Here is a 12,334-nt window from a genome sequence, read left to right on the forward strand (position 1 = left end):
CCGATATGATGAATCAATACCTTGGAGCCTGGAGAGAAGATGTCTATCAGGATAGTGTAGACTAAAATCTTATTTTATGCAATTGGACCTAGTTTTAAAATAAATTGTGTTTGGTTGGGGGTGGGTGGCGAAAGGAATTATGACATTGTTTTAATCCCAGTTTATAGGAAAGTGATACACATCACAGCTTTATTCTCTGGAGTCAAACACAAATGTGTTTTTGAAGGTGCCTTCACTATTTATTGGTGAAGAGTGGTTACACATTGGGATACCAAACCTATAAAGTCAGCAGTTCAAAACCACCAGCCACTCCATGGGAGAAAGATGAGGCCGTCTTCACCTACAAGGAAGAAAAACCGCAGAAACTCACAGAGACAGTTCTACCCTGTCCTGTGTGGTCACTCTGGGTTGGAGTTGACTTAATGGCAGTGCGTCTCAGTTTCACATTGATTAGGAGCATGGCAGTGATATGGGTTAAGCGTTGGACTACTAACAGCAATGTCGGCAGCTCAAACACTTGTGGCACTGGGTAAGAGAGAGATGAAGCTGGCTGTTTCTATCAAGATTTACCATCTGGAAACCCTACGTGAACGAGGTCATTCTGAGTCAGAATCAACTATATGACCGCTGGTTTGGGTTCACCAGGTATTAGCTCTTTGAGTTCTGATGGATCACTCAACTTCTGCTTTCTCATCTGTAAAGTGGGCATGTTAATACCACAACCCCAATTCCTCCAAACTTCGGGAGTGGTTTCTCTGATTTTGCACCTCCACCACAGTGTGTAATTGACTTTTCCGAGACCTGAGGTGGAGCCTTTCTTTTGTCTTGGGCAAGTGTTCTTTGCCAAGGTGGAGTTCTGCCTCCTTGCTGAAACTGGACATTGACATTCATCCCTTTAATAATTTTTTTAATACAGTGAAACCAGAAAGAGCTGGAACTCAGAGTCTGTCATGTCTTTTTAGGGCTCACAATGTCCCTGCTTTTAACCAGGTGCATTTAGCAATTTTCTGTCACTTGTTTTAGTGGGAAATATTTGAATTGTCCTTTTCTGAAAGATTTCCGAGTCACACAGGTTCCAGCATTCTCTGATTCTACTGTATGGCCTCTCTGAGTCTATGGAAACAGAGGCCAGAGCCAGACAGAGTGCCTTCATCAACGTCCCGGCGCACTGAGTGACCTCACAGGAGGATCTTCAGGAGTATTTTCTGTCACTCTCACTGCTCTCCCCTGACTCCGCTGTCACCACACTGATGTCCTCAGAGAGCCTTGGCTGTAACCAAGATGTGCAGCTCTTTCACAGACCGATGTGTTTGTTCACGCCGAGAAGAGCAGGCGACGTGTGGAGCTTCGTCATAAATACCCTCTGAGTAGTTACTTGCCGAGCCTGCTTCAGAATCGGCCACTCAACTGAGCAGTGGCTTTTCTCACTTGTACAGTTGCCGTGTATTCAGGCTTTTCCGAAGGGGCGGGCCAACGCTTCACCATCTCATCTAATCCTTATCCCTACACCATGAGGGTAGGCGGTATCCTTTCTGTCTTATCTGTAGAGATGGAGGCTCGAAGGGGTTGTGTTAGTCCTGGCAGACTAGAGAAACAAATTTAGGAAGACTATTGTGTGTAAAAGAGAGCACTTTATATCAAAGAGTAATTGTCTATTGAGAAAACATCTCGACCCAGTCCAGATCAAGTCCATAAGTCTGATATTAGTCCATATGTCCGATACCAGTTTATAAATTCCTCTTCAGACTCATGCAACACATGCAATGACGCCAAATGCAGGAAGATCACAGGCCAGTGGGTAGAAAGTCTTGTGGATCCAGTGGTGGTGGAAGCACCTCAGCGCTGGCAGGGGTCTCCACATGGCTCCTCCGGTTCCAGGGATCTAGCGTAGCTGCGAGAGCCCCTATCTGGCCTCCAGTGAACTATTTATCTCCATTTGTGCCTCCCAAATGAGATCATCAAGCTGTGACCTGATTGACAGGCTAGACTCCACCCCTTCACAAATTGACAAGAGATTACGTAACTGGCACCGGGGTTAAGTCACTTCCCCAAGATCTCGCTGCTTAGGCGCTGAAACACATCTGGCACGAGCGCCCTTGCCTCCGACTCCTCTGTTATCCTGGCCAACTGTGCCACGAAGGGACTGCGTCTGACAGTCACCTGGGATCACTGGGGCTGGGGGTCTTGAAGTAAATTAAATTTCAGTATGTTAGCGCCATGTTTTTCTCTTCTTTTCATTTTAGGATCTCAGTGATGCCCTTGGAATCAGTATTGCTGGAGGAAAAGGAAGTCCCTTAGGAGACATCCCTATATTCATTGCCATGATTCAGGCCAGTGGAGTGGCAGCACGTACACAGAAGCTCAAAGTAAACATGAGGGGAACAGATGGGTGAAGTGCCGACAGCATGTAGGGGTCGGGGTGGGGCTTGCAGTCTTGGACAGTTTGTTTAAAATCTGAATTCCAACAGCCATCAGAGACCCACTCAGAGGGCAAAATACATCACAGAAACTCCCATTAGGTCCCGGGACATATATAAAAATGTTATTGTTTTTATCAGGCGTCTCACTGAAAGAAGAGATAGCTCATTTACAAAGTGCTCCCCTCTACACCCTTTTTACCACCTCATTCCACCCAAAGTGGATTCTTTTTTTCTATTGCCCTTTATGCTTAACTTAGCTAGAAAGAAACGTGAAAAATATTTGGCTTCCTCACTAGTGCATTATTGAGCAGTTAATTTGTCCACCCTACTATGACTGGCAAATGGATGTTTGAAACACCACCATTGCCAAAATACAAAAGTGGCCTACTATGCTTTTAAGTAACAAGACCTTTTCCAATTGGTCCATTTTGGAGGAAAGCCACAAAAATTCTGCATGTTTCTGGCACATGCACACAGTAGAAACAGAATCTTCGCAACGGCCGCAAGGGGGACTATGACTTACAAAGAATTTTAAGCACCCTTCTCAAATTTAATTTTTCTTAACCATGGTGATTTTCTACCACTTTTGTACTTCTAGGTTGGAGATCGAATTATCAGCATTAATGGGCAACCTTTGGATGGGCTGTCTCACGCGGATGTGGTTAATCTGCTAAAGAACGCCTATGGGCGCATTATCCTGCAGGTACTGCGGTCACTGGGACTCACAGCGGCATGAGGCAGATAAGTGGCATGCCAGAAAGATGGAGCGTCCCTGGCAGGAGGCATCACCGTGCAGCAGGGAGCTTGCTGGTGTGAATTATGAAGTGGGAAAGCAGGAAATTATTATTTTTATTCAGAAATTCTTTAATGCCACCCATCCAGGCAGTGAGCATGACTACCTGAAAACCCAACAAGGGGAGAAAAATTGCTCTTCACTTCACATGATCAATCAACAGGCCTGTTTTCACACCCAGCTTTCTTTTTGTAAATCAAAGTTTGCAGCGAATAGGAAATTATTTTTTCCTTTTCATGGCCCCAAACTGTTAGTGAACTGCCCGTGCGCTGTTTTTTCTCCCTCTCCCTTTAAAGGAAAAGCGCAATGCTCCCTTTGGTGTCATAGAAATGACCCACCACTGCAGGGCAGTCATCAGCTAAGGCACACATTACTTCTCAGCTGTGGTCCCCAAGAGTGCTGTCTAGAGCCAAGGGGAAATATACTAAGGAGTCAAAGCAGCCTGTGCGGGAAAGTCTCCGGTCTGGCTCCTCAGCCTCCCAGCATCTCTGCGATGCACACACTTCATGATTGAGAGGCAGCGTGTTGGCAGTGAGTGCCATTCGTGAGTGTCCCTCACCATCCTTCTGCAGAACTGCTCAAAGGTGGTCAGTGGATTAAAAGAGTACAACTCACCATTCTGCAGCTCAGTGAGAGGGCTAGCCAGCCACTCAGATAATCCTAACCATAAAATAAGAAGCTTGAATTTAAAAATCATTACATTTGGGAGACCCAATTTGTGGTGCTTCTAGCAACTTACTTCCAAAATACTAAAATACTAAATCAGTCATTCAAAAGGTGGATTGTTTTGCAGCATTTAGCCATGAAGGTGCTGTTAGGAAAGCATTGGAATGCTAACCACAAGGTTGATGGTTCAAACCCACCAGCTGCTCCTTGGGAGCAAGATGAGGCTATCTGCTAAAGTAAAGATTTACAGCCTACCTCCCCTCCCCCCAAGAAATCAGGAAAAGATGAAAGATTTTCACTAAAAGAAACAGACTTGGGGGGCGGGCGGGAAAAAAAAAAGAAACAGACTTATATTGTGACTAAAGGATGGGAGGGGAGGGAGGGTGGGATGCAAGAAGGTACAGGCTGTACAAGATAAACTCAAAAACTCACTGCTGGCGTAGCAACAATGAAACACACAACTTTCCTCTAGTTCTTAAATGCCCACCCACCCCCCCAGTAGCATGATCCCAGTTCTACCTTAAAAATCTGGCTAGACCAGAGGATGTACACTGGCACAGATAGGAACTGGAAACACAAGGATTCTGGGACAGATGAACCGCTCAGGACCAGTGGTGAAGTGGCGATACTAGGAGGGTGGAGGGAAGGTGGGATAGAAAGGGGGAACCGATTACAAGGATCTACATATAACCTCCTCCCTGGGGGACGGACAACAGAAAAGTGGGTGAAGGGAGACATCAGACAGTGTAAGATATGACAAAATAATAATAATTTATAAATTATCAAGGGTTCATGAGGGGGTGGCAGGAACGGAGGGGAAATGAGCTTATACCAAGGGCTCGAGTAGAAAGCAAATGTTTTGAGAACCATGATGACAACAGATATACAAATGTGCTTGACACATTGGATGGATGGATGGATTGTGATGAGTTGTACAAACCCCAATGAAATTAATTTTAAAAAGCAGCAACAAAAAACTCCCTGCTGTTGAGTTGGTGCTAACTCACAGTGACCCTATATGACAGGGAAGAACTGCTTCTGTGGGTTTCTGAGATGTAACTCTTTGTGGGAATAGAAATCCCTGTGTTTGTCCTTCAGAGCACCTGGGGGTTTTGAACTACAGTCGAATTTATAATCCCCTCTACAGGGGAGGGTAGACTGGTGTAATGTGGGTGAAGAAGAAAGCAGTATCCTGCAAGAGGGAGGTGGGAAAGGGAGAGTGAAGGAAACAGGGCAAGACCTTCAGAGGCTTGTTGAGTCGCTGATGGTATCACTGATGACCTGTTCTGTATCCTTCACCTAATTCACAGTAAAAAGTTAACCAAAAAAAAGGGTGGACAGCTGGAAAGCCAGACAGACTCGCCAATGAGAAGGAATCAGCTCCGTAGCAGTGGGCTTCAATGCTATGTGGCCTGGCCATTGATGCCACTTTTCTCCATCTCTTCGCTCCTGGAAACTTCCGGAGCTGCTCGCCCTCCTTCCTCCGCCCCACCTCTACCCCTGCCTCCACCGTGGCCAGAGCGGACAGGCCCTTCATTTTTTCCGTCTCTGCTGTGCATGCTCTTGCTTTGAGTCACGCTCAGCCCTGGAAGCACTATGAGCAAACTCTTCATTCTCAGAGGTGGGGACCCTTAGTCATACAGCGTTTGAAGAGGCAGCAGCTTCAGGTGATGGTGACTGTGGAAAGAAAAAACGTGGCATTTCCAACAAAACTCAGTGCTATTGATAATGTCGTGCTCTGGTGTAGATTGTTCAGCTTTCTGTTCCTCACTCTCGTCCTCCCCCCACCCCACCAAATGAAGAGCAAGAAGACAGTTTTAAGTAATAATAGCTAAATATAAAATGACAGTGATTTCAGGATTTCCTGTGGAGCGTTAACACTCAGTTCAGTCTCGTTGTCAGTGGCTGCGTACTGTTGAGGGAGTTCTTCATTGATCCTGTTCCTGTGTTCACCAATGGTACTTGGTTTCAAAATACTCCGGGAGGTAACCACATTAGCTGGCGGCAGTGTTTTGTCATGTGTGCACTTGGGAGAGGGACGGAACTCTTTGGGACTTTGACAGTTGTGCTTTTGGATAGGGAACAGATGTGCCGCCAAAGGCCTCAGACATAAAACCCAAGAAACACAAGCCTTCCGTCAAACGCCTCTCAGTCGCATGGTGCATTTTAATTAACACAACGTGCATGGAGGAGGACCATCACTATAATGGGCGCCGCCGACTTGTCGTTAGGTAATTACTTTTACGACCAGGACAGACCGCCCATTGGCAGAGCAGTAGGAAAGGTCAGAGAAGTGTGTGATGATGTGGAAGCAGCGTGTCGTGCAGAGCAGTCGGCCAGCGCTGATTGCCCACTGAACGCTATGGCCCCAGCGAGAGGGAGAGAGCAGGGCAAGCCCAGGCCCCAGCATTCCCACAGTTCGAATGGCTGCCTCTAGTTGTGACGAGGTACAAATGTCTGCCCTTAAACTCCAACCAAGCCCTGGTGCTGTAGTGGGTTTGCATTGGGCTGTGAATTTCAGGGGCAACAATCCTACTACCAGCCTATCCTGGGACTGTCGACGCCTGTAAAGATTTGGTCTCAGAAACTCACAGGGGCAGTTCTACTCTGTCCTGCAGGATCGCCAAGTCAGAATCAACTCAGTGGCAGTGAGAGCAAGTAACTGAGCTTAGTCACGACCTCTGGCAGTTTCTTAGATTCAATTATAGGTCGGCCAATTGAGATTGATTTGGCTGCTCGGGATCGTTTTAAAATGTTCCCTGTTGCAGTCGCTTTTTGGTCCTGGTTTAGCTCTCCTCTGTGAAATTACATCTAGACATTCAAGGCTGTCTTTGGGCTCTTATGACCTTGTTTTAATTTTCTTCAGCTTCAGCGTTCACTTAAATATGAGCAATTGATGGTCTGTTCCACAGTCAACCCCTAGCCTCATTTTAGCTGCTGTTACCAAGCTTCTCTCCAGATATGAGAGGGTACCCCCCCAAAAAAAAAACAAAAACAGGGGAAAAGCTCTGTTGCATGAAGCTTTCGTAGTACACATTTTCCCCGCTAGGTGAGCATCAAGCAACTCGCTTTGAGTCAGTGCACTGGGTAGCATAGCCTGGGAAGGTTCTCTCTGGTGATAGTGAAGTTTTTCATAAAAGCAGTTTCACTCAAACCGCATTTTTTGTGGTGGTCAATTCAAGAGAAGAGCATGAGGCTTTCCTACTTGGGGTGGCGGTGGGGGTGCCACAGAAACTGTTGTGACGTTGAACACAGCTTACAAGGACAGTGCTGTGGGAAAATCTCAAGTGTGCAAGTGATTTTCTTGTTTCAAAATAGATGAAATGTTGATTGATGATAAACCTCATTCTCAAAGTCCATCAAATTCCCAAAAGGACAAAATGTCGACTTGTAATGCATGTGGAGTTTGCGCTACCAAGTCAGACTGTTAATCAAGCTTTCGATTTAGAGGTTCTGAAAAAAATGGCATAACACTGCGACAAAAAAGGCCTGATTTGTGGCAGACTGGGGACTGGTTTTGCCACCACCACAATGAACCTGCTCACATAACCATCTCGGTGTGACCATTTTGGACAAAAACACAGCATGCCTCTCTTGCCCCACGCCTCTGACTCACCTGACCTAGCTCTGTGCAACTTCTTTGTGTTTCCTTGAATGAAAAGGGCCATGAAAGGACAGCCATTTAGCAATGTAGAAGCAGAGAAGCAAAAACAACGGAGGGGCTGTCCGCCATCCAAACAGATGCGTTTGAAAAATGTTTCCAAGAATGGAATCACAGATTTGACAAATGTATTAAGTATAATGGAGAGTACTTTGAAGGTGATAAGTAAGTTTGTTTTGTAAAAAAAAAAAAAAATTTAAATACATAGCTCTAGGGGGAAAACATTCTGGTTTTTTGGGGGGTACCCCTCATATAGCCAATTTGATTTCTGTGCATTCCATCGGGAGACGCCCATGGAAGCACCATTTGTAGTGTTGGAAAAAGAATGAAGAAGCCATTGGTCTTGCAGAATTCTAGCTTGTCACTCTTCCTCCCTGTTTCCAATGTGGGCATTCTCATCGCCAATCGGTTATCACCAGTGCATCTCCATTGTATGTTTGGTCAATTGTAGACTGAAATCATGGGTAGCATTCTTCAGTTTCTTCTTCAGTGGCTCTGGTGGTTGGTGCATAAATTTGAATGTTATTTATTTGGTTGGATTTCCTGGACAGTGGGTAGATATAATCCTACTACAGGTAGCATTATACTTCAAGGTCTTGAAATACCCTTTCTGACAATGAACGCAGGCAACACCATTCCTTTTCATGGTTTTCATGGTTCCCAGAACAGTAAAACTATGATTTTCTGATTCAAACTGGCCAACAGCCATCCATTTCAGCCCATTAATGCTTAGAATGTTGATTTTTATGCGTGCCATCTCATCATTTACAACTTCCAATATTCCTTGATTCATAATTCATACATCCCAAGTTCTGATGATTAATGGATGTTTGCAATGGTTTCTTCTCGTTTTGAGTCATGCCTCCCTCGGCAGAGGAAGGTCCGAAAGGCTTCCCTTTCAAAGGCTTTCTTCCCCCGAGCCATCATGGACAACTCTGCTTTGCGGAGTTCGCTCCCTCTTAGTCAGGTTTCAAGTGCCTTCTCACCCGAGGGGCCCGTCCTCCGACACTCTCTCTTGACAATGTTCTGCTTCTTTTCATGAGGTTCCAGTGGCTGAGAGTTTCCACTGCCGTTCATAAGGCTGTCCGTGCTTCATTCCTCAGAAGTGGACAGCCAGTATCTTCTTCGTGGTCTGTTCTTAGTGTGGAAGCTCTGCTGAAACCTCTTCACTTTGTGTGATCCTGCTGGTGTTTGAAACACCAGTGACATAGCTTCCAGCACCACAGCCACATAGAAGCCACAGGACGACACACTGACACAAGGGGTGGATATACATTACATATATTTACATCTTTGAGGACATAGAAGGTTTTTTAAAGCATCTCAGGGACATTTTCACAAAAGGAATGTGTGGGGCTCGTTCTTGGTTCATGAAGCGATTCCCCTCCTGTGTTAGAGCTTGGGGGATGGGAATGTAGAAGGAGCATGCTTGAGAGAGAGTGGCAGTAGCTGGAGACACGTGGGTGGAGATGTGCAGTGGGAAGAGGAAATGTGACCGTGGGAAAAGGGAAGGCTTTCTCACCGTGCCATCACAGTCGTCTTCCAGCTGTGCTTAATCGATACTGGCTGAAGAAATAAATGAAAGTAAATAGAGAAAGGAGCCACAACCTTGACATGGGCAGCAGGTATGGAGGACAGGAGAAAGTGTCTGAAGTCGGGAGGTTAATTAGAGTCTAGGAGATAAAAGTGGCTTGTAAGGCCATTTGCAGGCTCCTCCGGAGCAAACAGGACTGGCTCAAGAGGGTCCAACTGCTGGTTAGAAGAGAGTAGAAGAGAGACACCGTGCACACCTATCAAGACAGAGAAAAGAACCAAAATGTTCCTTGTGCCCTACATTGAAAACGGGGGAGAACAGATGAGGCGTGGGACGAATCCAAGTAGATCCAATATCCAGCAAAGTAGGAGTTGCGAAATGAGAAACAGAATGAGTAAGCAATTCATTCACTGAACAGGATTAGCAAGACATGAATCATGCCTATGTCACAGTCTAGAACTTTTGAAGAGGAAAGAATAAACTACCTCTGAAAGAAGTGTTCCCAGTTGCACCTGACTTTTCATCAGTGATATGCCACATCTCTGAGAAATTTTATTTAGGATCCATCTCCAGAAAAACAGATCAAAATAAGAAAAGCGTAAATCTAAGAAGCTGGTTGAGCTGAGGAACATTGAAACCCAAGCACATAAACAAGAACAACAAATTATCTGAGATGTTTCATCGAATTGGAAATTTGAAATTAATAAGTTTAGAGCTGAATTAGTAATAAGTAAATATATGAGAATTATTGCTTTGGGGGAAAATGTGAAAAACAGATGTAATTATAATATATTATTGACTTAATAAGAAATCAGATTTACGTGAACATCACAACCAGAATAATAAATCAAGTCTAACTGGACACTATGATGTGTGTTGGTAGTATGGGACTTAACACTGCCGTCAAGTCAACGCAGCGTCCCACGGTGGATTTCCCAGACTGTAAGTATTGTGAAAAATAGGAAGCCCATTTCATTTGAAGAGTAGCAGAATTCCCAGTGGGGGAGGGTTAAATAACAACTGAAGGGGTCCCAACCACTGGCAGATGAGCATCGGGCTCTTTGAAACAAGGGCTCCCTTCCAAGGTGTTAGCAAACCGAGGAAGAACAGGGAGTGGTTGAGGGCGGAAGGAGAAGAAAAGATAAGGGTGGTGTTTCCCCCACTCCCTAGCAAACAAAAAGGAGGCCTGTTTCAGCTTTTCTAGCATCATCATTTTCTGAGACCCAGCAAAGGAATGGTTCTGAGCAGCTTTTAAAGAAATTGACTGGAGCTGGGCATCGCAAACTTGAGCCTGCTTTTGGGTCCCCCGAGGGCTTGTTAAAAGCCAGGCTCCAAGAATTTGCGTGTCTAACGAATTCCAGGTGTTACTGATGTTGCTACTTCAGAAAACACACCAGGAATCCACGTATGGGTGGGGGCTGGTGGGGGACGACCACCGCCATTGAGTCAGCTTTATGGCACAGAGTGGAGCTGCCCCTGTGGATTTCTGAGGCTGTAACTCTTTACAGTCTGATTGTTTCAAATTGCTGATATTGTGATTATGTAACCCCGTGCGTCACCCCCGACGCCATCAGGTCTCCTGGACCCACTGGAGTAGAGCGCGTTATTGGGGTATTAAGAAAGACTTGCCCCATGTTGTGCTCAATGCCTTGGAATCTACTTACTGGCAACTCACAACAACCTTCTCTATAGCTGGAGAATACCTCGCATCCCACCCTAATCCTCCCTTTATAAATCTTTTTAAAAATCTTTTTATTGGGGGGTTCATATAACTCTTATAATCCATATATACATCCATTGTGTCAAGCACATTTGTACATATATTGCCATCATCATTCTCAAAACATTTTCTTTCTACTTGAGCCCTTGGTCTCCGCTCATTTTTCCCTTCCCTCCCTGCTCCCCCCTCCCTCATAAACCCTTGATAATTTATAAATTATTATTTTGTCATGTCTTACACTGTCTGATATCTCCCTTCACCCACTTTTCTGTTGCCTGACCCCCAGGGAGGGGGTTATATGTAGATCCTTGTGATCTATTCCACCATTCACCCCAACTGGTACCTCTTCTCTCATTATTGGTCCTGAGGGCTTCATCTGTCCTGGCTTCCCTGTGTTTCCAGTTCTGATCTGTAGCAGTGTATATCCTCTAGTCTAGCTGGATTTGTAAAGTAGAATTGGGATCATGATAGTTGGGGAGAGGAAGCATTTAAGAACTAGAGGAAAGTTGAATGTTTCATCATTGCTACCCTGCACCCTGACTAGCTCATCTCCTCCCCATGACCCTTCGTAGGGGGATGTCCAGTTGCCTGCAGATGGGCTTTGGATCTCCACTCTGTACTCCCCCTCATTCACAATGGTATGATTTTTTGTTTTTTGATGCCTGACACTTGATCCCTTAGACACCCATGATCACACAGGCTGGTGTGCTTCTTCCATATGGGCTCTGTTGCTTCTCAGCTAGAGGGCCGCTTGTTTATCTCCAAGCCTTTAAGACCCCAGACACTATCTCTTGATAGCTGTGCACCATCAGCTTTCGTCACCACATTTCCTTATGCACCCAATTTGTCTTCAGCGATTGTGTCGGGAAGGTGAGCATCATATAATGCCAGTTTAATAGAACAAAGTATTCTTGCATTGAGGGAGTACTCGAGTGGAGGTCCAATGTCCACCTGCTACCCTAATACTAAACCTGTAATTATACGCACATAGATCTATTTGCCCATCCTCATATATAAATATATTTACATATATATATGCCTGTATTTAGATCTCTATAAATATCCTTTGACTCCTACCCTTTGTAAATCTTATGAATCCCATTCTGTAGAAACTTTCTAACCTGGAGTAGGACATGTAGGGGCGGTGATGTTTCCCAAACCATGACGGTCTTCAGACTGAGGTGTTGTCTCCGCCTCTATCACAGGGTCTGGCCCAGAGAGAAGCTGTGTGCGTGTTGGCCACATAGAGTCATGTGGATTATTGAAGGGTGTGGCGTGGCAGAGTTAAAAATCAGCACACTCGCTAGCTTCGTTCTGAAACATCCCAGTAGGGGAGAAAGTGGGTTGCTTATCCAGAGTTGGGCATTGGGAAGGTCTGGATAGAGCAGCGGTTCTCAACCTGGGGGTCGCGACCCTTTGTGTGTTGAATGATCCATTCACAGGGTCCCCTAAAACCCTCAGAAAACACATTTCCTAGGGTCTTAGGAAAACCGAGACACCGCTCCTCTGTCTGTCTCCAGGCGGGTCTGCCCACATGCAG

General features: G+C 45.4%; 1 protein-coding gene across 3 annotated transcripts in view; it reads left to right on the forward strand.

Annotated features, from left to right (window-relative positions):
* The window catches only part of PATJ (PATJ crumbs cell polarity complex component), a 398,931-nt gene that overhangs the window by 366,311 nt on the left and 20,286 nt on the right, over positions 1 to 12,334 (forward strand). For all 3 annotated transcript variants that reach the window (XM_075557001.1, XM_075557016.1, XM_075557007.1), the window contains 2 exons: positions 2,244 to 2,366; positions 3,019 to 3,123. In XM_075557001.1, the coding sequence (XP_075413116.1) occupies positions 2,244 to 2,366; positions 3,019 to 3,123 (228 nt within the window). The remainder of the gene's footprint in view (positions 1 to 2,243; positions 2,367 to 3,018; positions 3,124 to 12,334) is intronic.

This window comes from Tenrec ecaudatus, chromosome 1 (genome assembly GCF_050624435.1).
Source record: "Tenrec ecaudatus isolate mTenEca1 chromosome 1, mTenEca1.hap1, whole genome shotgun sequence".
Taxonomy (NCBI): domain Eukaryota; kingdom Metazoa; phylum Chordata; class Mammalia; order Afrosoricida; family Tenrecidae; genus Tenrec; species Tenrec ecaudatus.